Here is a 27580-nt window from a genome sequence, read left to right on the forward strand (position 1 = left end):
TATTCCTCTATCAAGAACTGAGCCCCCGAAGTGCAGCACTTCCTGTCTTTTGTGAATCTTGGTGCAGCTGCTTGTTAGTGATGCAGTCTATTGACTGCATGACCGAAAATTAATCCACATGATCTGTAAAGCGTGAAAAATACCACGCGCCTTCTTTGCTTTGTCCATCTTGTCAAAAATGCCGTTAGATTTATATTGGGTGGTGTGGGGTTTGAATCTGGGAAGGAGGCTTAAAGCGTGCACATTTCATTGCACTCCTCTCCCCCGCGTGCTGATGAAACAAAGCCGTGCGGAACGCGCTCTGCGTATGGTAGCAACAGTAGAGGCCATTCAGTGACTGAGGGGTACACGTCATTGCCGTGAACGGAAGAAAAATGTAGCATTGACGCTGCCCGTCTAATCGGGGCTTTGGGGTGGGGGAGGGGAGAACGTTGGTAGGGCTTTAGAATGGCACGCGTCCCCGGTTTTGTGCAAAGCAAAAGTTCTCCGCGCGGGTGCTACCTCGTGCTCCTCCTGAAGCTTTCTACAACCACAAAATGAGTTTTGCTAATAAAATTACGGATGTGTCCCCCCAGATAAAGTCAGGTACATGTAAATGAATTTAACATTTTTTTTCATTTTGGAATTTTGGTTATGTTGCCTCCTGAACGAACCGCAGCAGAGCAACTGCACAGACACGAGGCTTTTAAAAAATGTTTAATTTTTGTCTAATGCTGCGATGTAATTGCCAACACTGCAACAGTAATTGCGATGGTCTTATTGAAGGCTGTCTAGGTACACGTGCACATTTCTCACGGTTAAGATGCGAAGAGAAAAGTAAACGTTGCAAGTGTACAATATGCATTGTCTGTATTTCATTTCAAGATATAGGAATTGTTTGGTTTACGAACCGGTTACAACGGGGTAGGAGAATTTATGAATTTTATTTTTATTTTTTGCGGAATATCTTGCCTTGGATCTGAACAGAAGTTGCTACAAGTAACACTAGGAGAGTTCCCGCAAAGTTTTCCGTGGGTGATGACTTGTTAAACTGTTGGTTGAAAAGCGTTCTGGATGCTTTTATAAATATATAAAGTAACTATGCGTTGCAACAATGAAATAAAAACAAACAAAACCGACCAAGTCGTGTTTGTGCGCTTACATTACGGAGGCAATTGTGGGGTGAAATTGCCCAAATTTGCCATTGTGATGATAGATTGCATTGTGGGTGTCAATAGAGAGTGACGGCCATATTTGCCGGTGCTGCTCTGCTGTAAACAAAAAGTGTCTGAGGGAGACAGAGACGCTTCGGTGAATTTCAGGACATTTTTATTTCTTTAATTTATAATGTCTCTGGGAATGTCTTACAAACCCAGCCACCACCAGCACATTCCGGGAACTTCCGTGAACCAGGGTAAGGCAAAAATATCGGTTTATCGCCAAAAAAATTTCCGTTTAATCGGATGCAAAATTCGACGTTATTATGAATACCTGGGGAAAGACCGTGTCTGTAGTTTTTGTCCAGTTATATATATAGGGTCAGATCCTGCGAGCTGATTCATATCCGCCATTATTACTAATCAAAAAAAGCTTTATCCTCACCTACATCGAGAGTGCAAATAAACGAAGGCTGGATTCCGGTAAGGTATCGAGTCCCCGCTACCCGATGGTCAGATTCGTTCGGGGGGTAGCGTAACACGGTAATAAAAAAATGTATCACTTCTTAACTCCGCTCGTTCGGTTTCCTCCATGACGGTCTCCCCAGGGCTGATGATTGATCCGGATCAGGAATATTCGTTTTTTGACTCTCTGAGGACACCTAGCGTTGACCAGGACGTGGTGCTCGTGTAATCTCAGTCGTGTACAAGCACAGCGCACAAAGGCTGTACAAATGTAATTAAGAAACATAATGAGCGGCTTCACTGCATGTTTAAATTAAATCTTCTTTGGACAGCGTTTGCGAACAAGCATAGGTTACTGAAAAAAACGTGCACGTTTCAAAATTAAGGTCACTTCACATGCAACAGAGGAATAGCCTAGCTCTCGCATTTCAATATTTTTTATATACTCATGGCATATTGTCCTTTTCGTTCCTTACAGTTGGAAACGTCCATTCTCCCTCAACTAGTTTTGCAACGTTACAGTCTTACAGACCCATTGTAAACGACTACGGACCACCTTCCCTGGGCTTTTCACAGGTAATTTGACAATACTATCTCTGGGTGAACATCTAACTGTGGTAACAAAGCATAATCCCTCTCCACCAAAATAGTTTTGAGATTGTACCGATGGTGTGATGACACGTTAAGTATTGTTAACGTCTTGTATTTCTAGGGGACAAGTGGAACCCAAGTGCCTCAGAGTAAATACGCTGAACTTCTAGCCATCATCGAAGAACTGGGCAAGGAGATCAGACCGACGTACGCCGGGAGCAAAACTGCCATGGAGAGGCTTAAGCGAGGTATTGCAGGGTGTACCAACAGTTCTTACAGGGGGACCATTACAGCATGGGCTAACAAGGTGGCCACGCTTTTATAGAAATATACTAACAGGCCGGGATTAACATATTTGGGCGGCAGTGTAGTATAGTGTCGTAAGGAGCTGGTCTTGTAACCTGAAGGATACGGGTTCCATTCCCAGGTAGGACATTGCCGTTGTACCCTTGAGCAAGGTACTTAACCTGCATTGCTTCAGTGTATATCCTACTGTATAAATGCAATGTAAAAAGTTGTGTAAATTGCTCTGTATAAGAGCGTCTGCTAAATGCATGTAATGTAATGTTTCATTCTCTGAATGAAAGACGTGTGTGTATATGTGACATTTCCAATCATTCCAAGAATATTTTACTACTTTCCATTACATTTTCCCTTAATTTTCCAGAGTAAAAAAAAGAATTCAGTGACCATGGAAACCCTGTACATATTATAACCATACAGAGAGAAGGAAATGCGTAGTTCTGTGTCTGTGTTTTTAAAGGGATCATTCATGCCAGAGGACTGGTGAGAGAATGCTTAGCAGAAACAGAGAGGAACGCCAGGTCCTAACCACCCAGGAAGCACCTCTCCCAACGGAAGACCCAACAGCTTCAGAAATCTTTCCGTCTCGCCGTTCTTTCACGGGAACGCCAAGCAGCTTTCAGAAAAATCATTACGAAGAAAAACACTTGACAAAAAAAAGAAAATGTTGACATTTGGCTTGGGGAGCGCAAAAAAAAAAAAAAATGGCAAAGACCAGTCCAGTATATGAAATGTACTTGAGACAAACCTTCAGGGTTCTATTTGTGTTCCCATTTGGGAATTTCTGGATTTCTTGACTGCTTCTATATAGATTACAAAATGGGAATGGGAAAAAATAACTTTGCATGCAAGTTAGTAAATGCTCCCAGTTTACTGTAGAAACTGCATGACTTGTACAGGGTTAGACCGTAGTAAAAAGGGCATTTAGTAATGAACATGACTCTTTAACTTAGACATTTTTTAACAAACTAATATGTAGGTGACTGGAGAAAAGTGTAGTGCCAAATACTGTACTGCATAGCAGGTTTGGATAAACTGTTGTAATAAAGCCATTATTTGCATCTTTGTACGTATTTATTACTCAGTGTAATAAAGCCCTATTTTCATTAAAACACTTGTTGTGATTATGAGTTCCCAAAACAAATTCATGCTGCTTAAATTAATTCCTTTCCGATTATGCTTCAGTGTAAATTTGGTTTGGCATTTCCTCATCCGGGGTTAATGAAACTTCACCTATCAGCAGTTAAAATCTCAGGTTTGAATTGACAGTCTATGTATCAGCATGGCCAGTGGAAAAGCTTATTTTATAGGATTAGCAGGTCCAGCGGGTTTGCAGTTCAGTGGTTTTTGTTCTTTACTGTCCAGTGCCATTTAAATAGAAATGACATAATTCAAGGCAGTCTTAGCTGAGAGGTAGCAGCATAATCTTTTGGTTTCGTTGTGAGGTTTAAAGTCCCCCAAGATGCATTGCACTGCCCTTGTGTGAGGAAGCTGTTTCTGTGCTCTCAAATGGCTTCTTATCTGCCTCCCTGCCATTGCATTTCCTGCCTAATTCTCCTTTCCTGTGTTCCACAACAAAGCTATCTTTTGTCCGTATTGCTGTGATTTGCAGGGTTTTTCTTTAGCTCAGCACTTTATTTATTTTGCTGCATTGTTAAAGAGAAGCATGCTAATCTTTCTTTTGTCATTCAAGATTTTTTTTTTTACAGCAATCACGATAAATGCAACTTTTAATTTTTATAGATTTTTAACCTGTAGCATGTCATAAGACTGTTGATTCAAAACCATTCTTTGGTTTGCCTAATTCAAACAGAGTAGAATGGAGGGTAAAATCCTGCCCGATTATCTCAGTTTTGAATATCACAGGCAACACTTCATATTTTTCAGTAAGGTATGCTGAAGGTAAGGGAAATACGCATACACACTTCATTGACATCCATCCATTCCATCTGGTTTTGATTACAAGATATTTTTGGTGACGCCGTACATCCCTGCGTCAGCGTCATCAATTATCACGTGACAACCGCCAGAGTTGTCCCTGTACTAGTCCCAGAACTGTACACCGTTTTGAATCTGTGACTAGTCCACAGTACTGTAGCCTATTCATAGAGCCTAGCCTAGCCCGCGGAAATTAATGCTGTTTTTGCAGTCGCTCCCGCCCACTGTGGTTTCGCTCACTTCCTTCCTCTCCTGGTGCAAAACAGCCAATCAGAACCAGTGTGATATCTTTACTCGGACAGTTTAAGCACGGCGAACCAATCCAAAAGCGCAAAAGGAAGACTAAGCGGGTTCGTCGTTGAAGGGTAGTGTGTTCAGGGTTCAACAACAGGCGTCTCGCGGGCTTACAAGATAAATACAAATATGGGACTTGTACAACTTTGTAGGTAAGTGGAGAGCAAAATCCGTATGACCTTCCTACAGCGAAGGGGGCAGTTTGCATGCTGCCTCGCCACACATACTTTAAAATATAAAGACTGTTGTTTTGATCTTGTTATAGAAAGGCGAATGTTGCTCGGGTGCTGTTATGCGTTAGCTGGTTACGTGTAGATCTAGGTGTTGAAAGTATGCATTGCAGTATTAGCTTGCTAGGCAGCATTTTCCAGCCCGCCTTACCACTAATACATTTGCTGCCCATCCAGCAACTTCAGACTAGCAACACGTTGTGTCTTGCTGGCTAGCTATCTGACAATCTTAAGTTAGCCATTCGCTAGGTTATCGAGCTTCAGCGCAAAGTGCCAGCCATCCATCCAGAGGAAGTGTCAAAAACTTAACATGTCGATTTAGTTTCGAAACTATTGCCGCAGGAGTTCGCTAACTATTATGGCTGACGGCTTCCACTATTCATTCAACTATTACTTTTACATGATGGGTAATCAAGTGGTTTTTTCATTTCTTCAATTAATCTTGACGCATTTTTTAGCAATATTAATACTTGGGCACTTGTGGCACACTGTTTATCAATAAATGCTGCGCTGCCTCTTCTTTTTGGTGCACTTTTGTTGAGGAAAAATACGCTTTTCCTGTGCAGATATCAAATGCATTTATTCAACGAGGCCACATAAGGATGGCCACAGATGACAGTATCTCTGAGGATGTGTCCGGCTCCGTGGCCCTAAGCCAGGATCATGCGGAAAACAGCGTCGGGAAGGACAGCGAGGGCTCCGTCGACTCCGAGGACGCGCTGTCGGGGCCGACCGCCTCCGAGGAGGGGCGTATCTCTGCGCAGTCGGCGCAGACCCTGGAGGGAATCCTCACCGCCGCCGCCGGGACGGTGACAAACAAAGGCCCAATCACACCCGCGTCTAACAGTGCCCAGAAGAACAGGTGTGTGGGGTGCCCTGGCTCTCCCGTACACGTAATATTCTTTGGTTCCCCTTCCATTACCAGGTTAAAAGTGGAAGCCTGATCAAAAGTGGAGGTCCCAGCATTAAGGAATTGTTGTTTCTTTTTTGAATTCCTTTGACCTATGTTGTAGGAATCTCCATCTGGATGTGAAGGGGTCAGGGAGAAGTCTGACCACCATCAACCCCAGTCCACTGGAGACCCTTACAGCCCTGGTGCAAGAGATCCAGAACAGTGGGGGCACTGACCCTGAGATCTGGAGAGATTGCGAGGTAGGACGGGGTGGGATGTGGGGGTTCTGTGTTCTTTGGGGTCATGGTGGGATTGTGAGGTAGGACGGGGTGGGATGTGGGGGTTCTGTGTTCTTTGGGGTCATGGTGGGATTGTGAGGTAGGACAGGGTGGAGGTGTGGGGTTCTGTGTTCTTTGGGGTCATGGTGGGATTGTGAGGTAGGACAGGGTGGGGGTGTGGGGTTCTGTGTTCTGTGGGACGGCCTGCAGCCTGCTCTTCTGTTACCTAGGTTACGCTGTGGATTACAGCTGACCGCGTGTCGCCACAGAAACGAGAGATGTATCGCTGAATACTGAGCGTGCTCTGTGTGTGCCATTGGCTGTTTGCTTAAGCTCAGGGTGGGATTGCTGTGCCTTAATGTGAAAGCTCGGCCAGTCAGAAGCCCTTGGATTCAAGCCGTTTTCTGGTGTGAAGGAAAAGCATTGAACTCCGCAGGGTGGGTGCAGAGTCTCATGTGAGGTGCACCAACAAAAAAAAAAAAAAAAACTTTCGATCAATCAAATTTTTATCTGTATTACACATTTTATCTGTATTACACATTTTATTGACACATTTACACGCAATATGCTACAACAGGGGTGCCCAACCCTGTTCCTGGAGATCTACCATCCTGTAGGTTTTCACTCCAGCCCTAACAAAGCACACCTCATTCAACAGCTAGAAATCTTGTTGAGCTGCTGAATTGGAAGAATCAGGTGTGCCAAATTAGGGTTGAAATGAAAACCTACCGGAGGGTAGATCTGTAGGAACAGGGTTAAGCCAGGGTTAAGCCTCCTCTTGGCCAGAACAGGGCATGGGTTCACAGGAAGAGTTTTAATCTTGACCGTGTATTTTATGTCAATATATTGGCGGTACATTGAGTGGCATATTGCCGCGATGAAAGCCAACTGCTTCAAGTGGAGGCGGCACATTGGTCGCACTTTTCTAGAGTGAAACCGCACTCGTTTTTAATGCTTAAGAAGTCGTTGGGCTCGAGTTCGGATGCCGTGTGTGAGGGGGACTTTGACAGAGCGCCGTTTCTCACACCCTGCTGGACCGAAGCAAGGCTCGGTTCGATAATCACGCGGCTGCTTCTGTCTGTATTGATTACGGTCGCTATGCTCAGATTCTGCCCCATTGTAATGAAGTTGGCTCCGGTGTCATTTAATTAGCGCTCGGCTACAGTTCAGCAATCAGGCATCAGTTTGAAATGGAATTGAATGTGCCCGTTTGAGGAAGTCGATGGGGTGCGCTTTGGCGATTCATTACCTGCTTTGGGCTAATGCTCAGTTCGCTGGCCATGTGAGCGGGTACACTGTGTCTGCTCAGAATTAAGCCAAACTGCCAGACAAACGAGATGCCAAAGAAGGTCTTCTTTTATCGGCACGTGCGTGAGGCAGTTATCCAGGATCGCTTTGCATTCTCAAACAGCTGATGAAACATCGTTCATTACAGTTTGATCTGACCAAACACGGCAATTATATCCAATACTTTTTTTATTCAGTCCCTTTCAAATGTAATTTATCAAGGAAAAGGGGTATAGAATGAGTGTAGCTTATTTTATGTGCATTTATAGGAATGATTGACCACGCAGAATTTTTCAGATTTACGGACAGGTGTGCTGAATATTCCTGCTTTCTCATTCTACAGCGTGTTGCATGCTGCTGTATATTTGTTACTATATTTAAAAAAATTGCCCAGACGTTTACAGTATATTGCAGTGTAAAGGGACTATACTGAAGAAACTGTGCTATCTTCCATGGGAAGGTTTTCAGGGTGGGGTTTGCGGGATTTGGTGACCGTTAACAGGCTCGGGGCAAGCGTTAGCCATCCGGGGGTTGGGGGGGGTTTTGGTTAGGGTAGGGCTTTAGCTGTTGGGTAGGGGCTGTTAGGGTAGGGTCTTACTGGCGGGCGGGTGGGGCCGGTGGGGCAAGGAGGTGTTGTAACTCTGAGGTTCAGTTTAATTCAGTTTGATTTGTGTCACGGTTAGGCAGGGACAGCTGTTGCCATGGCGATTGTAAACAGCCAAATGCTGACTGGTTGCTTATGCAGGCCTGTGCCACTAAACCTGGGCGAGGGGGCGAGGGAGTGGGGGGGCATTGCAGCCTCAGCTGTACCTGGCCCCCCCGGCCCACCCGCAGGAGTCCTTCAGCGGAACCTTTGCGTGTGTGTGACAGCGTAAAAGCGCACGCTCCGCTCCTCTGTGTGTCACCGCAGGGCCGATGGCTGCAGCTGTTTGAGCTGGTGGAGAAGCAGTACCGGGACCAGATCCTGGCCCAGCACGAGCAGTACCAGCGCCAGGTCCAGGTCAGCCCTCTCTCACACCCTGCGGCTCTTCCTTTCACTGCACCTGTTTTCTGTTTGGTCCCTGTGTTCTCTGTGTTGGACACAAATGTGTACTTGGAGCTGTTTCGAGATGAAATGAGGCTGGGGGGGGGGTTTCACGTACCTGAGTCGCACTCTCTTACAGTACCTCTCTCTGCCTCTCTTGGCGGGGGGGGCATTTGCTGCACTGTGCTTGCTCTCTCTTACAGTACCTCTCTCTGTCTCTCTTTGGGGGGGGGCATTTGCTGCACTCTGCTTGCCCTCTCTTACAGTACCTCTCTCTGCCTCTCTTTGGGGGGGGGCATTTGCTGCACTGTGCTTGCCCTCTCTTACAGTACCTCTCTCTGCCTCTGCTCAGCTCATTCAGGATGAGATCAAGGCCCTGGTGCGGCTGCAGAACCGGTCCCGCGCCACGCAGAACCCGGACGGCCCTCTGGGCCGCGGCGCCGGGGACTCCCCGCTCGTTCGGCTCCTCGGCCGCGGCCTCGCGGGGCCCCCCCTGGTGCCCCGCCCTCCGAGCGCCACGTCCCCCGTCCGCCCTGTGGCAGGCGAGCCGCGCCCCAAGGCCCGGGACAGCCGGGAGGAAGGCGCCATGACGGTGAACAGCAGCGGCTACGGGACGCTGTCCACCTGGGGGGGGCCCAGCCCGCACTGGGGGGGCGAGGGAGGGGGGCAGAGTTCGGTGCTCGGCCTGCGGCCCTTGGCCACGCCAGACTCTGACCTGATGAGTCGGGAGTCTCAGCGAAAGCTGCCCAATCACACGTCTCTGTCTGCTCCGCCGGCCAATCACAGCCCCTCTGCTGCTCAGCACAAAGCCACCAGGCAAGTTACACAAACCTCATTGGCTGCTGTCCAGTTCTAATAATCAGCAGATATGTTAAGCTGCGCTTGTAAAACAAGTTGGGTCAGAATTTTTGTTGTATTGTCATAGTGATGACACAAGGGTGGGATGTAGTTGTAGCTCTGAAGTGCACACAGGGTGGCAGTGTAGCATTGTGGGTAGGGAACTGGGTTTGCCACTCCAAGGCTGCTATCCTCCCAGATCAGGGTCAGATTGGACCGCTGTTTTATTTGGCTCCTTATGATGAACTTAAAGAAACTCAAAATGGCGTCCGATGTCATCTCATGGTGTTCATCGCTCTCGTTTTGACTGGCGGGGCACTTCCCTTTCTCTTTCTCTCTCCCAGTCAGCTGACCTCCTGGGCGCAGAAACGCAGGGTGCCCAGGAGCAGGTCGGCACAGTCCCAGCGCCCACGGGCGGAGGAGGAGGAGGGGGAAGAGGAAGAGGAGGAGAGCCATGGGGGGTCCCTGAGCGCTGATGGTGACCGCCCAGATGAAGTAAGATGGGAGATTCACACACGCTTTACTGATCATTTGCCCTAATAGCTTCAGTTTAAAGAGCTCTCATCCTGGCTAAAGCTAAATCTGTCTGTTCGTCTGTCTGTCTTATCTGTCTATATATTTGTCTCTCTGTCTGTCAGTCTATCTATCTATCTCCCCCTTTCTTGCTTTTTGCTAATACCTTTTAAATGTAATGGTTTTATTGGCATATTGGAATGACATTTTAAAATGCAAAGGCTAATACCTACTTTACATACCAATTATATTGACCTTTATTCTCTATTGGGTTTCAGTATCGAACAACTTGCTTGAAGCGAACTGACAGCCTGATGTCTGAAGCCTCAGGTGAATGACTCTCTCCGCAGTGAAACCCATTTTCACCGTTACGTGCGTATAGAGGTGGCCACGGGCCTAATGGTGGAAATGCTTTACCCCTTTACCCCTGTGGTAACTCCACTACCATGGCCAACTTCCTGAGTATCTACTGTGCAGGGCTGGAATGAGTTACTAGCAGAACCAAGGACTGCATTCGAAAGGAAATTGCTCTTTGGAGCTATGTTGTTTAAGTCTTCGGTTAACAAACTGTTAAGCTAAAAATGTACTCGACTATAAACTGAATCGGCTGTAAACCAAATCGATAAGCTGATTTGGCTATGAACATGATTGGCTGTAACCTGAATTTGCTGTGAACTGAATCGCATATAAACTGAATCATTCCCCCGGGTTTAGAGTCAGCAATAATTTGATGCTTGTGATTCTGCTGTCCAGCCCAGTCCTCCAATTTGCTTGTGAGCCAGTGGCTCTGCAGGAGTTGCTCATTGGAGGAGAGGTCAAAGGTAAAACTTTCTACTGAGGAAGATTGGAAACCTGTAGGCACTTGAGGAGTAGCATGTGGTAACCTAGGTAACAGTGAACAGCCCTACTATAGTAGGTGGAAACCATTTGTACTGCCCCACTGTGGATTCCCAGTCAGCACTGTCTAAGGACACAGCCCGGACAAAAATTTCAGTGTCCAGACTTATCTAGCTTAATATAGCGTATCTTAAGCCACATAGTCTAGCTCAATTTGACTTAGTTCATCTTGGTTTGGCTTCGCTTGACTTCACTCTCAAACAGCAGTATATTATGTTTTTTAATTGAAGTGGCATTAGCATTAGCGTGTCAGGTCTTAGCCAATGGCTGCGGTCGTGTGGAGGCGGTTGCCTCACGCTGTGATGTTGTGTTTGAACTGGAACCCAGGTCTGACGTACTGGAGGCTGGACGAGGGTGAGCTCTATCGCCCCCTACCGGACAGCTTCGACAGCGGGGCCTACCTCCTCCTGCAGGACATGTCCCTGAACCAGGTATCTGGCCCTAATTCACCCCTCCACTCCCTCCCCTGCCCCCATGTTCCCACGGTAACCAAATGGCCGTCGGCCCAGCGACGGTGTTGCAGGGTGACGATGGAGCTCCACATTCGCCTGTCTGATGAGCCTTGTCCCTCTCACTGTGCCGCCACACTTCTCAGGATGATCCCAAACTGCCGGGGTCCCTCAGGGAGATCTACCAGCGCAGGCAGGGGGGGCGAGCCAAGCAGCAGGAATGGGACTCCTCCCTCACCTCCAACGCCTCTACTCCTCAGGTACGGCCTGGCTGCTGCTACTGTGATCACAGAACAGCTGCGTGAGAGGATCGTTCTCAGGAATACCACGCCCTTTGCGTGAGGTTCTGTTAGTCCATGGGCGTTTAGTTGTATCTCTTTTGGTGGGTGGCAGGGCAGTCTAGGGGTTAGGGAACTGGGTTCACAGCTTCAGAGGTTGCAGGTGTGATTCCTAGGTGGGGTCCTGCCATTGTACCTGTGAGCAAGGTCCTTCAGCTTCAGTAAATTTGAAGGTTTCAAATTTTGGCGGTTGTTTTTTTTTAGCGAATTGCTTGGTGTTGAGTGAATGTTCTTCCCCATTCTGCGGCAGGTGTTGACCCTTGACCCCACGCTGCACATGAAGCAGTCCGACCGGACGTCCGGGTTTACCTCCCCCTCCCACTTCAGCAGCCCGTCCTCCCCCCAGCAGCCCCCGCCCGGCCACGCCCCGGGGGCACCCGCCCTCAGCCCGGACTCCATGAGTGAGGGGCCCCCAGCCCGGGGCTGCCCGGACCCCGCTTGCCCCTCCCCCAGACTGTCCCCGGCTGGCACGCCCACAGAGGGGGGGCCCAACCGGACTTCCGCTGCACCCGCACCCCCCCACGCCCTTTACAACCGCGTCTCCTACGGCGACGACGAGAGCAGCCGCCGAACCGTGCTCACGCCCCACGCCCACACCCGTCCCGACCAATCAGGAGGCAGCCTGGAGAGGACCGTCTCCTCCTCCTCCCTGGAAGACCCGGTGGTCATGTCTCTGTGAGGGCTCCGCCTCTTTCTGTGACATCATTATTTATTCAGTCCAATGAAACTCGTCAGTTATGCTCGTCTTGTACCTCCAGTTCTTGGACTTGTAGATTCATACACATGGTCTCTAGTGCTTAATTTAATCTCACTGCTAAGCTCCTGGGATTCATTCTTACATTTACAGTTTTTTAATTATGCTGCTATCAGAATGTGTTCTATTATGAATGCTTTTATGTGAATCCTTTTTCTCTTTTATTACCTTATCCTTATCGCATGATGTTATCTTCTATTATCCCTATTTAATTGCAATGCAGTATCTTTTCTGTTTTATTAATACATGAAGTCTTTTGCATATTTATAATGGGAAAGACCGCATGGGCTTGAGAAATGTCCTGAACCCCTGCTCTTAGCCCTGAGAACACTGGGGGGGGGGGAGGGGGAGGAGGAGGAGGTGCTTTATACTGCCCTCATAGCTTCCATGTCTGAACATTTTGCTTCATTTTCTCACTCACTGGCTTTCCTCTTTAGATCTCGGCCAATCACAGCCACTGGCTGTCTCTGATAGATCTCAGCCAATTGTAGCTACGGGCCATCTTTTTAGATCCCAGCCAATCAGAGGCTTTTCTTTCCCAGGGTGAGGCAGAGCCTGAAGGAGAAGCACTCCCGGCACGTAGCGGATCTCCGAGCGTACTACGAGTCTGAGATCTCCTCCCTGAAGGAGCAGCTCTCCGTGGAGCTGCGGCGCTCGGACGCTGACCTGCAGACGAGCAACCGGGCCCTCCTCGAGAGGTACCAGAACCGTGCGTTCAGAACCGCGCTCAGAACCGTGCGCTCAGAACTGTACGCTCAGAACCACGCGTTCAGAACCACGCTCAGAACCGTGCGCTCAGAACCACGCTCAGAACCGTACGTTCAGAACCGCGCTCAGAACCGCGCTCAGAACCACGTGCTCAGAACCGTGCGCTCAGAACCACGCTCAGAACCGTACGTTCAGAACCGCGCTCAGAACCGCGCTCAGAACCACGTGCTCAGAACCGTGCGCTCAGAACCACGCTCAGAACCGTGCGCTCAGAACCGTGCGCTCAGAACCGTGCGCTCAGAACCGCGCGCTCAGAACCGCGCGCTCAGAACCGTGCGCTCAGAACCGTGAGCTCAGAACCGTACACTCAGAACCGCGCTCAGAACCGCGCTCAGAACCACACTCAGAACCGTGCACTCAGAACCGCGCGCTGTCTGAGGAGCTGAGTGTTACAGTGATCCTGCAGAGCTGAACTCGCCTCTCTGTAAAGATGGCCTGCTTCATCCTTTCATTTTTATCACATTTCAGCACTGCTTTAACGAATGAGCATTTCTCAGTTCGCCGTCTGAAGTGCACAAGCGTTGTTTTTTAAAATATTTTTAATGACATGTTTTGAAGTGTGCTGGAGATTGTGAGTGTAACGGTTCACCTCTTCTCACGGCAGGTGTGAACACCTGGACAGAGCGCTAACCGAAGCCAGCGCCTGCATCCGAGACCTGGAGAACAAGAACCGCCGACTGGAGAGCCAGCTGGTAAACCACACTCTCTAAGTAAAAACCAGGGATTAATGTCAGAAATGGCGCAGTGGCGGATTCTGCCCGGTACGCATTCGTTAGTGGTTACTCGTTTCCCTGGCGACAGCTGTGCCACGTGCCAGAGCCAGACCGGTTGAGGCAGACCTGGCTCAAGTATATATTTTACATACATTAGGTCTTTAAATAAGAGGAAATTAGCATTAAAACACTCCTGCAGATTCTACACATGTCCCTGTCCCAAAACATAGATTTAGCGTCACCTCAGACCTGGACTGACTGCTCAACTAAATGGGTATGTAGTTGTGTTCTGGAAATCGCTGCGTAGTTCTGTTGACATTCACCGCAATGTGCATGGATTATAGAATATTTCTGTTGTGTGAAGGGTATTTCGATAGCTGGGTAATCTGGGGCAGGTTTGGATGGATTTGTCTCTCTTGTCGCCGCAGGCTGAGTGGCCGGCGCGGTACGCGGCGGCTGACGCGGCGGTGCAGGCCCTGCGGGCGCGGCTGGAGGACAGCGACCGCGGCGGGCGGGAGAAGGACGGCGCTCTGGCCCGGCTGCGGTCCCGGCTGCAGGAGCTGCAGAGGGAGCTGGACGGGGCCTCCCGGCTCTCCCACGACCAGGGCGCCCAGATGAGGCAGGAGCACCGCGCGCTACAGGAAGTGAGCGTCCCCCTGCTTTAGTAATATCCAGCTGTAGGGAGGGACTGCCTGTAAGCAGTAAAGCTGTTAAGTAGATCTGGATCGAGCATCTGCTAAATTAGTTCATAATGCATGTGAAAAATTGTCCCTGTTCTCTGCAGCAGGTCAAAGCCTACTGCTGCTTTAACAATAAGGGCTGCGTTCAGGCTGAGTACAACACGATTTTTCGATAGGACTTTCATCACGTGGTAAATGTCAAGAGACGAGCTCAGATGAAGGAAGGCTTCAGCCATTATGGCTTGAGAGAATCTCTTCTTGCTGGGCCTTAAAAATCTTGGTCTGAGGCCTGAAGTTTGTGAGCCAGACTTTCTGATTTTCACACTTGGTGCCAAAGAGTAGAACATCCGAAGCTTGTAAAATTTTGAAGCTAGCCTAGAAAATCACGTTTCTCCTTAAAATACCATAAGTCTGAGCCGAGTGGGAAGACTGAACAATGTGCGGCCTATTTAATGCATGTTTATGTATGCAAACATGTAACAGTAGTTGTTGCTAGGCAGCAACTGTGGCCATGACTACTCTGGGGTTGGCACCACATGGGGTGGCTTCATTTACATTAATCATACCCCCATCCCCCTACAGGGCCGATATAAATCTTTCATATAAAACCAAAGACCGATCCACATCTGCAAGGCAGAGAAACTGGGCCTGTTTTGGTTGCTCGCTCATTTTGAGGCCAGAACTCAGAAGTTGATATCGAGCTCTTCTGAACCGAAACCTCTGTGGGCTCCATGTGTTGGAGAGGGTATCCAGGGGTTTGGTTTGCCCTTAAAGATTTCCTGTCAGGCTCCTCGTTGAGTATATACACCGTTTATTTTCGATTATATTTAGCATTATATTTAATTTGATTATATTTATATTTATGTCAGAAAATTCGGTATTTAAATTAATAATAATTTAAATCTTAAACATAATAATAATAACTTTAGTGCACCTTTTACACAAAAACCAATCAGCTTAAAGTGCTTCACAGTGGAATGAAAAGTACATTAAAAGAGTAAAATACATATAAAATCAAATAAGTGAATATAAATAATAAGAATGGGAAGGGAGTGGGAGAATGACTTCCTGTGCCTGCTTTTCTGTATGCGGTGGATGTGTGTCTGCGCGCTGCAGCATGGCGCCACTCCAGGTGGCGCTGTGGAGTTCTTTCTGACTTTGCGCCTTCTGGTGGTGGAGGGGGCGGCGTCTTGGGAACTCGTACTCGGCTTGTTGTTCCCCTTTCTCACCTGTCTTTTAGTGCCATGCATGCCATTATTCAAATTCAAACAAATTCATACACACGGGTGCACAGTGCTGCCAAAGGGAAAAAACAGTACAACAATAACCGACTACTCATATTTATGTTTCATAATGATTGTTTCAATAAAAAATAATAATTAGCACCAACAACTTTTAACTGTTTAAATCTGGGTGGGCTGCTGATTGGTGTCAGGTTGTGGCAACCCGTAATTTCATCTGGAACATATTTTGTTTTTTATTATTTAATTGGACATGTAATGTTATGTAATTATTTAGTGCTGATATTTAAAGGTTTATTACTGATGTGGCATGTGTTGGAGTTGTTATTCCCTGTTTTATTTATCTTTTACCTGTTTATTTTGCAGCTCCTAGTGGAGTATGATTCCCTGAGAAAAGACCATGACAGAGTGAAGGTAATGCTCCTCTCCCATCTCCTTCCTCAGAAATTCAGCTTATTTGCATGCGATTTGCATTTAATATTTTATTACCCTTTTTATCAGGATGATCTGGCTTCGGCTGAGAACAAGCTCTTTGATGCCAATTCACAGATATCTGAACTGAAGAGGTAGCGTTTGGACCTTCTAAAACATTTATTTTTTTAAATGTAATTATTAAAGTTCAATGACCCATGAATTCTTGATAAATCTCTAGCATCTCACACTCCATTAGGGATCATTTGTACAGTTAATGTGATTATCCCTGATGTGTTGTAGTGATGTTTATTCAGAAGTTGATTATCTCTTATGTGTTTTGTAGTGATGTTTATTCAGGGTTAAGGTGGTTATCTCTGTATTGTAGTGTGGGGTTTATTCAGGGTTAATGTGATTATACCTGATGTGTTGTAGTGATGTTTATTCGAGGTTAAAGTGGTTATCTCTGTGTTGTGATGTTTATTCAGGGTTGAGGTGGTTATCTCTGTGTTGTGATGTTTATTCAGGGTTAAGGTGGTTATCTCTGTGTTGTGATGTTTATTCAGGGTTAATGTGGTTGTCTCTTTGTTGTAGTGATGTTTATTCAGGGTTAAGGTGGTTATCCCTGATGTGTTGTAGTGATGTTTTTTCAGGGTTGAGGTGGTTATCTCTGTGTTGTGATGTTTATTCAGTGTTAAGGTGGTTATCTCTGTGTTGTGATGTTTATTCAGGGTTAAGGTGGTTATCTCTGTGTTGTGATGTTTATTCAGGGTTAATGTGGTTATCTCTGTGTTGTGATGTTTATTCAGGGTTAATGTGGTTATCTCTGTGTTGTGATGTTTATTCAGGGTTAAGGTGGTTATCTCTGTGTTGTGATGTTTATTCAGGGTTAAGGTGGTTATCTCTGTGTTGTGATGTTTATTCAGGGTTAAGGTGGTTATCTCTGTGTTGTGATGTTTATTCAGGGTTAATGTGGTTGTCTCTTTGTTGTAGTGATGTGTATTAGGGGTTAAGCTGTGAATCTGAGCTCCTAGCAGTTTTGTTCTTTGTCTCTCAGGTTCGTATCCAAACTGGAGTCTCAGGTCAAACAGCTGGAGCACGAGAACCTGGCGAAGACGCGTCACATGATCCAGGCCCGGTCACAGGCTGGGTACGAGCCGTCAGACTTCCCACATTCCCAAATTTAAAACGGATATGTCCCACAGACATCCCTTCAGCATGGTGTTTAACTCAAGCCGAATGGTCCGTCTGTCGGAGTAAAAGCAGACTTCGGATAATTCCCAAGAGTCAGTGGAGGCAACCACAACAGACTCAATGTGTGCATTGATATTATTGATTTATTTTATATTTTTAACATGTCAGCTTGACATATATCTGTTCGAACTAGTTGTGAGTGGTTATGGATGAACAACATCATGTGAAGCACAATAGCTATTTCATTTTAAGTTAAATTACTTTTTTTTTAAATAGCGGATATGTATCCTTTCCAAGACACTAATTCAGTCCTTTTATGGAGCTAACTCCAGTCTTCCTCTTCCTCTCCCTCTCTCCAGACTCTCCCAGCAGCCAGACCTGCTCCTCTCTCCTTGTAAGAGCCGGGCTCTCCTGAACAGTGACAGGAAGTGGCCGAGCCCTGAACCCGACCCCTCTGCCCACTCAGGTCCGGCCTCTGATAGAACAGCCATGCACACCAGCAGGTACCTGACCAATCAGAGTTTTGAATGCATTGACGTGAACTTCCTGGTTTCCTCAGCAGTAACAATGTGGGGCCAGGATTTGAGCAATAAAACCACGTCCTGAAGGTCCTGGAAAAGTACTTGGACTTAGTTGTGCCGTGGACCGCAGTGTAGTATAATGGGTAAGGAGTTGGTCCTGTAAGCCAAAGGTCACCTGTATAAATGGATGCAATGTAAATGCTGTGTAAAGAGTTGTGTCAGTCGCTCTGGATAAGAGCGTCTGCTAAATGCCTGTGATGTAGTGTAATGGAATTAAAGAGCATTTATGAAGCCAGGTGAACTGAGTTCTGCCCCCATACTACAGCTCGATAGCGGGTGGGTAAGATTGGAGCACTGCTGCTATACTACAGCCCGATAGCGGGTGGGTAAGATTGGAGCATTGCTCCTATACTACAGCCCGATAGCGGGTGGGTAAGATTGGAGCATTGCTCCTATACTACAGCTCGATAGCGGGTGGGTAAGATTGTAGCACTGCTCCTATACTACAGCCCGATAGCGGGTGGAGTAAGATTGTAGCACTGCTCTATACTACAGCCCGATAGCGGGTGGTAAGATTGTAGCACTGCTTCTATACTACAGCCCGATAGCGGGTGGGTAAGATTGTAGCACTGCTCCTATACTACAGCCCGATAGCGGGTGGGTAAGATTGTAGCACTGCTCCTATACTACAGCCCGATAGCGGGTGGGTAAGATTGTAGCACTGCTCCTATACTACAGCCCGATAGCGGGTGGGTAAGATTGTAGCACTGCTCCTATACTACAGCCCGATAGCGGGTGGGTAAGATTGTAGCACTGCTCCTATACTACAGCCCGATAGCGGGTGGGTAAGATTGTAGCACTGCTTCTATACTACAGCCCGATAGCGGGTGGGTAAGATTGTAGCACTGCTCCTATACTACAGCCCGATAGCGGGTGGGTAAGATTGTAGCACTGCTCCTATACTACAGCCGATAGCGGGTGGGTAAGATTGTAGCACTGCTCTATACTACAGCCCGATAGCGGTGTGGTAAGATTGTAGCACTGCTCCTATACTACAGCCCGATAGCGGGTGGGTAAGATTGTAGCATGCTCCTATACTACAGCCCGATAGCGGGTGGGTAAGATTGTAGCACTGCTCCTATACTACAGCCCGATAGCGGGTGGGTAAGATTGAGCATTGCTCCTATACTACAGCCCGATAGTGGTGGTAAGATTGTAGCACTGCTCCTATACTACAGCCCGATAGCGGGTGGGTAAGATTGTAGCACTGCTCCTATACTACAGCCCGATAGCGGGTGGGTAAGATTGGAGCATTGCTCCTATACTACAGCTCGATAGCGGGTGGGTAAGATTGGAGCACTGCTCCTATACTACAGCCCGATAGCGGGTGGGTAAGATTGGAGCACTGCTCCTATACTACAGCCCGATAGCGGGTGGGTAAGATTGTAGCACTGCTCCTATACTACAGCCCGATAGCGGGTGGGTAAGATTGGAGCGTTGCTCCTATACTACAGCCCGATAGCGGGTGGGTAAGATTGGAGCGTTGCTCCTATACTACAGCTCGATAGCGGGTGGGTAAGATTGGAGCATTGCTCCTATACTACAGCCCGATAGCGGGTGGGTAAGATTGGAGCACTGCTCCTATACTACAGCCCGATAGCGGGTGGGTAAGATTGGAGCATTGCTCCTATACTACAGCCCGATAGCAAGTGGGTAAGATTGGAACAGGGTTGGGCAGCCCTGGATTAAACCTTTGGCTGGAAATGGTGAGTAATTACAGCAATATGTGCACAAGTTCACTCAGTGGAGCAGACTAAAAATAATAATGGTGTGTTTAGTTACAAAACAGACAGTACAGTTCAGCATTTGTCCATCGGGGGGAAAAAAAACATAATTAATGATGCATTTCCCTATGAGCTTTGACTTTGTCAAACGCATGCTCGGCTTTTCCGGAGAGTTCCCCATGACCAGCTGCTGTTCCTCCTTCCTCCTCCTCCAGGTGCTACTCCCCCCCTCCGGAGACCCCCACCCCGCTGATGAAGGCGCTGCTCCGCATGGAGGAGGCCCGAGGCAGCCGTGGCCACGCCCCCCCCGGGGCCGGTGTGTACCTTAGTGAATTCGGGGTGCCTTTGAAAGCGGGGCTGTCTGGATATGTGCAGAGTCTGCCAGTTATGCTGGGGGCTCAGAGATGAACACAAGAGCCCAGCTCCCCCTGGACAAACTCACAATATCTCTAATTGTGTTTCTTTGCATGTTTGTGTGTGTGTGTGTGTGTGTCTGTGCGTATGTATTTTGTGCATGTGTGTTTTGTGCTTGTGTGTGTGTGTGCTTGGGCGTGCGCGTGCGTGCATGCTTTCATGTGTGTGTGCATCAATGCGTGTGCATGTGTATGTGTGTCTGTGTGCATGTTGCACGTGTGGTTAAATGTACATGGCAGGTTCGGGGAGCCCCAGGCCCACAGTGAGTTTTGTGGAGGGCAGCAGGGGGGCCTCTCTCCAGAGGAGCCTCTCTCCAGAGGGGCCCAGATCCTCCTCCCTCCCCCCCGGCACCCGGAGGAGCGCCCCGACCTCCACGCCCAGTACGAGTCCTGACGCCTGTTCCCCTCACTGAGCGTGCTCACAAATGGCCCTTCTGCCAGAGCCTGATGCAGCGCAACACTCATAGAGCTTCCATAAGCTCCTGTTGCTTTGTAAAGAGAGCCATCGTTTGAGCATTACTAATCTTGGCTTAAAAAGTGTTTTATTATCACTGAGCCAGCAGGCTTATATAGGGCCATCACCCCTGTTTTAGGCTTGTGCGGGACTGGGAGTTCAGCCAAAATGTGTTATTATGTAGCTTACATTAAGGTGAATTTAGGGGTGGATGTTATGGCCGGAATATTAAAAGTTAGATTCAGTAAAGTCTTTATGTTCAATTTAAGTTCTGTCAGCTCTCACTGTCCTGCTTTAGTTTTCCCAGTGTTGTAATATTGCATTGAAAAACCTTATAGTTTGCAAGTAAGATCCGAGAAATGTCTATGGTCGCTTGGGAGTTTTAGTCCTTTAACCATCTTGGAATGTAGTCCACGTGCATACCCACATCCTGGGTAGGTAAGTGCCATCAAACAGGCAGCCTATGATGGCAGAAACACTCATAAGTATAATGAATCTGTATTTCTTTCTTTGTTTATTTATTTTTCGATGTTTGTGTTTCACACAGCGAAGAGGGAGACGCTCATCACCCCGCTGTCAGCCAAGTCCAGCCCCAAACGCTGTCCCACGGAGAACTACTCCACCGCGTTCGGACGCTCGCCCGTCCAGCAGCTGTACAGCAACGGCCGGTAAGCGCAGTTTCACCCCCCCGGCTGCTGCCAGTCCTCCCCAAAACTCCAAAAACATCTTCCACTGCAGTGCAGTAATGGGGTACAACAGGCCTGTTTGTTCATCATATTGTCGTCTCTCCCGGGAATTTTTAAATAAATATATCGGCTATTGTATCAATCACTCATTTAATCAGTAAGTCATTACGGCTTTATTTACCACAGTGGACTTTATGGCAGGAATATTAGAAAGTACAAAGAAATTACATTTATAAACAAATACGTTGTTCTTTTTCATATTCCTCTACAGTGTAGTAATGGGGTACAGGCCTGTTTATTCATCATTTTGTCATTTATATTCTCTTGTTTAGTCACCGCTGGGATTAATAAATAGATCAGCTATTTCATTTATCAATCATTTAATCAGCAAGTCATTATGGCTTTACTATATGGGCTTCACAGTGGGAAAATTACAATGAAAATGCATATATAGACAAACACATAATTCCTTTGTATTTGTGCATCTAATGTAATGGTAATCGTGCCTTCAGGTCATGAAACATTATTACACTCAGGCGGTAATGTACACTCCCCAGCTGTGTGTGTATGAGGATCACCAGGCTGTTTATAGTGTTTATAGTGTACGCTGTAGATCACCCCTGTGTGGGGAGATGCGCAGTCTCCGTTTGTTTAGCTCCCGCCCCCGAGCCGGTGTGCGGTCACGACTGTGTCACATAGCGGGATGAGAGAGTGCCTCTGTGCCACCCGTCAAATTTACCGCCGTCGCTCATCACCCCCCCCCCCCTCCCCCAGGGTGATGAGAATTTGGCAGCTGGCTGCTCCTGAAGCTCATCCCATAACCTGGCATATGCCTGACGTGCCTTTCTTCAGTGTCAGAGCTGTCGCCTGTGGCTTTTTCCTTTTGTTCCAATTTTCCAATGGAAAAGTTGAGAAATTTTCAATTGTTTTTATTTTTCCTCCGTTCTCAAAGGGTCTGAAAGGTCTAGAGGGAAGGTTGGTGGAGTCTCAGGAGGACTGTGAAAGAGGCTTCTGAAGGAGCTCTGAAGTATTCCTGACTTTAGAAGAGGCAGCAAAATGCACCAGTTTTAATTAAAGACATTCAGTCTGTTATTGACTGAAATCGCTACTTGCATTCCAGGAGCCTTATTTGTTTAATTGCAGTATGCAATGTCCTTACTAAGCTACTAATGGGTCCTTGAGTTGCTAACGTGCTTTGCTTCACGTCTGTTCTAGGCTTCATGTGAACTCTGACCAAACGGACCCGTCCTCCACCTCGCTGTCTCGCACCTCCAGTCTCAGAAAGAGGCTCCAGTTCTCGTCAGAAGGACCGGAAGGTTCTTCAGCAGTCCCCTGCCAGCCCAGCAGCGGGGGGCCTGTGCTCTCAAACGGGGCGGGGCCAGGGGAACAGACCGCGGGGTTGGGCCGGGAGGAGCAGGGGGCGGAGCTGCCTGACTCCTCCGACAGCGACGTGCCCTCGTCCTACCAGCCCCAGGTGCAGTCACTGGCCGACACGGAGCGGCTGTTCGACGAGCTCACGCAGGAGAAGCAGCAGGTGAGGATGCTGGCCCCGCCCCATCTCACCCTGCCCCTGTGTGACCCCACCCCCATGTGACCCTGCCCTGTGTGACCCTACCCCCATGTGACCCTGCCCTGTGTGACCCCACCCCATGTGACCCTGCCTGTGTGAACCACCCCTCTCACCCTGCCCTGTGTGACCCCACCCCATGTGACCCTGCCCTGTGTGACCCCACCCCCATGTGACCCTGCCCTGTGTGACCCCACCCCATGTGACCCTGCCCTGTGTGACCCCACCCCATGTGACCTGCCCTGTGTGACCCCACCCCCATGTGACCCTGCCCTGTGTGACCCCACCCCATGTGACCCTGCCCTGTGTGACCCCACCCCCATGTGACCCTGCCCTGTGTGACCCCACCCCATGTGACCCTGCCCTGTGTGACCCCACCCCATGTGACCCTGCCCTGTGTGCCCCACCCCCATGTGACCCTGCCCTGTGGACCCCACCCCATGTGACCCTGCCCTGTGTGACCCCACCCCATGTGACCCTGCCCTGTGTGGTCCCTCCCTGTGTGACCCCATCTCTGTGTAGCCCCGCCCCTGTGTGGCTCCTTCCCATGTGTGGCCCTGCCCTGTGTGACCCCACGCCTGTGTGACCCCACGCCTGTGTGGCCCCACCCTGCTTCACACCCAGGCCTTATTGCCCCAGTTTAAGACCTGACTGCATTGTCTGCCTCCATTTAAATTCAATCGATTCGGGAAATGAATGGAAATTCAGTCCATGAATCTGCTAATTCCGCGTAAGAACATTACGGGCCATTTTTCCAGTTAATGAATTGAATTTCTCTTCGTTTCGTGCTGATTGAATTGGAGGGGAATTGACTCCAGTCCTGCCTGCAGTCAGAGAGACATTTCAACTCCAAACTTTCCCTTCCGCTCGTGATGGAAGAGCAAGGTTTCATTAACCCCACAATGAGCTGTCAATCACTGTCCAGGGTGAACCAATCAAAAGAGTTTGCTCTCTGCTGAAAACGCAACGATTGTTTCAAATCTAAGTCGCTGATGTCATATAGGAGCTCCAGTCCTTTTTTAGTTTTCACAAACGCTCATTCTTCCATCCCAAATAAGTGCCTTTTGCGTTTAAATATAAACGTACGGGCGCTCCGCTGAGATCGTTTGCATCTTTTTCTCTCCGTGGTTTGTGGGTAGAAAAAGCTGATCTGAAGTATGAATTTGCTAAGCTTGTCCCTCCTGATGGAGAACAAACATTTCCCACAAATCATCATGGAAAAGCTTTTTTTTCCCCTTCTTACATTGCCATGAAATTGTCTTGCGTCTCATGAATATAAACATTTTTCTTGTGGGAGGGCAGTTTGTGAAAATATGATGGGAGTCATTTTGTTCACAATATTGAAATGGCGAGCTTTTATGGACATAAGCTTAATCTTGAAAGAAGCAATGAACAGAATGAACGGGGTGGATTAAAGTGGATCCCTCAGTGAAGCTCTTAAAATGAGAAACTGTTCGGCACAGCATGAATCCCATGACGTAGCTGTTTATGACTAATCTTCTTATGACAAAATATTACAGTAATGATGAAAAAACATTTTTTATGAAAACGTATTATAAAGTCACTTAAGGACATTAATTGTATGATATTTGTTATTGCAAGATGAGCTATCGAAATGAAAAAATAGAAAATTTAATGAGAAAGTGCCCCCCACCCCCACCCAGTGCACATCATGTCTCTAGCAACAGTGTGTCCTGATACCTAACACTGGTTTTGTGCTTTTCATCACAGTGCAGTACTGCTGTGTATGTTTATTGGTGGCTGTGCCCCCCCCCCCCCATTCCGTCCCGTCCTGTTGGAAAGCAGGCGTGTAGAGTGTGCTCCCCCTCCCATCCTGTCCCGTTGGGCTGTGTTTTTCGGGCGATCCTGTGGCTGCTGTGGAACGGTCTGTTTGGTTCTGATTGACAGATCGAGGCGGAGCTCAGCCGGATCCCTGGGGGTGGAGCCAGAGTCACCATGCAGAGCAGACTGGACGAGGTACGGCTACACACATATGCGTCATACATACACACCTATACACGCACACACGCAAACACACACACGCATGCACGCATACATACACACACACACACACACATTCTTCATACATACACACATATACCCACATGCATACGCACGCATACACACATACATGCCGGCACACACAGGCATACATACACGCACACTCATCATACACACACACGCTGTACTTAAACACATATACACACACACACACACACACACACACATGCGCACACACGCATCATACATATACGCACACACATACACGCACATGCATCATACATACACTCATACATGCACACACCGACACACACACACTCACCCAAGCACAAACACACGCACGCACACATACACACATACCCACACAGAAGTGCATGCACGCACAGATCTCTCAGTTTTTTTAGTTGAGACCACAGTAACTGAGGGCCCCAGATATTTAAATCTCAGAGATATCTTAGACCAGGGGTCCCCAGCCATGTTCCTGGAGATTTACCGTCCTGTAGGTTTTCACTTCAACCTTGATTTGTGTGTGTGTGTGTGTGTGTGTATGTGTGTTTGCGTTTGTATATATTTATAAAAATAAATATATTTCCCCAGGTGGCCCTTGAAAGGCGACTAGAAAAGGTCAACCGTGACTTGGGGTCCATCCGTATGACGCTGAAGAGATTTCATGTACTAAGGTCTTCTGCCAATATATAACATTTTCTTGTGTCAATAAGGTTTATGAAACCCAACCTTTGTTGATTGGTGGTCATAAAGAGCACCGTTGTTTATGGAATTATTTTAAAATCTTTTTTGTTTTTTGCTTAACGTATTTCCTGTATAGAACATTTTGTGTACATGTCCAAAGGATATTTTCTATTTTGTTACTGTGATATCTATTTGGTATGTTTTATTACACAAAGAAGCTGAAGGATATTGCAAAACCTTTTAAAGAGTATATTTTATTAATGGTGAGATTTTATAAAATCCTTAATTTTCTAGAGATGAAGATTCATATTCATTGTGTTTCTTATCCTGTATCTTTGGCCATATTCAGGTAGATTGTGTGTTTTTATCTGCTTATCAATGTAAATGAGGCCAAAATTGAGAATGTTCCAGCAGTCATTTTTTGTTATAATGCCCAGTTTTTGCAGAAATATCATAGATTTTTGTATTTCATATGAAAGTCTACATTTAATAGCCTTCCAAATGTTTCAAGTAATTTAACGTGACTTATTTGTTTGTTAAATTGTGTACAGTATAGTTTATTTTTGGGTTTTAAAAAAAGTGTTCATTAAAAATGCCTTGTGTTTGTTAGAAAATCATAAAAGAAGATTGTATGGAAGATCAGGATTTTAATTGAAAGCTGGTCTGAATAGTTGGCATCTCTGAATAGTTTTGTTCTTAAGGTTGTCTGTGAAAGAAATGTGTAGCTGGATGGGCATATGCTAGCAAAGTGAAAAATGGTATTGTAAAAATACTGAAGGGTTGTCCTCAGTCCATTTTATTATTATATATTAGTGTCACTATAAATTTGTGACAGTTTAGCTTAATGAAATTGTATAGCATATACTAACAAGGTGTCCAAGATTAATAATTTATTTTTAGCAGCACAAACGCTTCTTCCAGTAAAAATATTTTTGACAAAAGACTCGAAACGACTGTCCAGAGATGTTAAACTCAGATTAGTATTAGAACACAGATTAGTGTTGTTTGACCTTCAAGTTGAACAGAAATGATTAAGGTCAGATGGAATGAATGCCAGCAGACACAAGTAGATGACTGAATGATTGACAGGCAGATTGTTTGTCATTGGTTTTGGATCATAAAAGTTTGTAAACACATCATTGAAAATCGTAGTTCTTTTTAAATAATTGAATTGTCAAGAAATTGAATGCTGATCATTTTTGCCATTTCACATTTTTTGTTTATCGTTTTGTTTAGGGCATGATGCTTATATATATATATAGCATCATGCCCTAGAAATATACAGTTTTAAAACATTCCATTTATTTTAAATCTGTCCAGTCCTTGTTAAGGTGAATTAACAAAATGACACTTGTGATTCTACCCCTGTGTTAATTTCTAAATGATTTTGTGCAAAAACCAAACCAGCACATACTGTTTACACGTGTGATCTCCTGTGGGTGGGAGAGAAACATCACCATGCAGGGACAGCCTTAGTGTAATGTATGGGGAAAATGTCACTTACCTTTTATTTATTTTATATTTTTTTAGTAAAGTTGGCGATTGCACTGAATCAGACCTGGTTATGTTTGATGTGTTACTTTTAAGTACTTTTTCACATTAAATTTGCCAACTGAAAATAAAAGCCTTGCACATTTTTCCATTTATGTCTTCCGGATTAATCCCAGCATTATAAACTGCTGTAAATGTTCTTAACTTATTCGACTTTATTTAGAAAATTGCTATGTTGTTCACATCTTTCAATAAAACTACCTATCAGGTTTGACAAGTTGTAACATTAACTACTCGGAGGTTCTTCATTATGCCAATAATTTGCATTATTTTAGATTCTACCTGCGTGGAAAGATAGCTTCATTTGTCCTGCTAGTACTTTGGCCAACTGGAAAGAGACTTATTGTTGACTTTTTTCCACTTTGGCGATTTAGACTTGCAAGATATCTGTATTAAATAAATTGTAATTGGTATATAATTATGTTTGTTTGTGAAAAGCGATTAGCTGGGTCATAACATTACTTAATAACAGCTGTTTTATTCAATATAAAAATCGTTAGGCTACACGTCAACATTCTCCTATTTTCCAACATATGGCTACTCTTACAAATAGGTATGACTAAAGAGGTCTGTTTTTATAGCGTGTGGTTGTGTCTGGTAATAGCAAATGCACCTCTAATTTTAAAAGCTATTGTGACATTTCACTGGACGAAGGACGTCTATTTTATTTGCCATTTTGC

General features: G+C 46.5%; 2 protein-coding genes across 4 annotated transcripts; both read left to right on the forward strand.

Annotated features, from left to right (window-relative positions):
* The first annotated feature begins 410 nt into the window (after positions 1-410).
* On the forward strand, positions 411-3607 carry LOC135239610 (cyclin-dependent kinase 2-associated protein 1). Of its 2 annotated transcripts, none has more exons than XM_064308406.1 (4): positions 411-585; positions 2080-2177; positions 2314-2440; positions 2956-3607. In XM_064308406.1, exons 1-4 carry the CDS (start codon positions 537-539, stop codon positions 3021-3023), a joined length of 342 nt encoding a protein of 113 aa, XP_064164476.1. In that variant the 5' UTR covers positions 411-536; the 3' UTR covers positions 3024-3607. The 2 variants fall into 2 exon arrangements, with proteins under 2 accessions (XP_064164476.1, XP_064164475.1); XM_064308405.1 differs by lacking the exon at positions 411-585 and adding an exon at positions 1202-1393.
* Positions 3608-4627: 1020 nt separating this feature from the next.
* On the forward strand, positions 4628-26991 carry LOC135239289 (M-phase phosphoprotein 9). Of its 2 annotated transcripts, XM_064307846.1 has the most exons (23): positions 4631-4879; positions 5524-5819; positions 5971-6109; positions 8325-8414; positions 8791-9258; positions 9624-9770; positions 10067-10118; positions 11013-11116; positions 11281-11394; positions 11723-12147; positions 12769-12924; positions 13599-13686; positions 14136-14351; positions 15995-16042; positions 16130-16194; positions 17097-17189; positions 17593-17736; positions 19754-19854; positions 20192-20332; positions 20953-21073; positions 22307-22625; positions 24567-24635; positions 25257-26991. In XM_064307846.1, the coding sequence occupies exons 2-23, from the start codon at positions 5560-5562 to the stop codon at positions 25356-25358; spliced, it is 3462 nt and encodes a 1153-aa protein (XP_064163916.1). In that variant the 5' UTR covers positions 4631-4879; positions 5524-5559; the 3' UTR covers positions 25359-26991. The 2 variants fall into 2 exon arrangements, with proteins under 2 accessions (XP_064163917.1, XP_064163916.1); XM_064307847.1 differs by lacking the exon at positions 20192-20332 and having other exon boundaries at positions 4628-4879.
* Positions 26992-27580: the final 589 nt, after the last annotated feature.

This window comes from Anguilla rostrata, chromosome 14 (genome assembly GCF_018555375.3).
Source record: "Anguilla rostrata isolate EN2019 chromosome 14, ASM1855537v3, whole genome shotgun sequence".
Classification (NCBI taxonomy): Eukaryota; Metazoa; Chordata; class Actinopteri; order Anguilliformes; family Anguillidae; genus Anguilla; species Anguilla rostrata.

Coding starts and splice junctions, on each gene's coding strand:
- LOC135239289 (XM_064307846.1), top strand. CDS start 5,560: ATGGCCACAGATGACAGTATCTCTGAGGATGTGTCCGGCTCCGTGGCC. Junction 9,259..9,623: donor AGCACAAAGCCACCAGGCAA/GTTACACAAACC, acceptor TCTCCCAGTCAG/CTGACCTCCTGGGCGCAGAA. Junction 13,687..14,135: donor GCCGACTGGAGAGCCAGCTG/GTAAACCACACT, acceptor TTGTCGCCGCAG/GCTGAGTGGCCGGCGCGGTA.
- LOC135239610 (XM_064308405.1), top strand. CDS start 1,327: ATGTCTCTGGGAATGTCTTACAAACCCAGCCACCACCAGCACATTCCG. Junction 2,178..2,313: donor CTTCCCTGGGCTTTTCACAG/GTAATTTGACAA, acceptor TTGTATTTCTAG/GGGACAAGTGGAACCCAAGT. Junction 2,441..2,955: donor CATGGAGAGGCTTAAGCGAG/GTATTGCAGGGT, acceptor GTGTTTTTAAAG/GGATCATTCATGCCAGAGGA.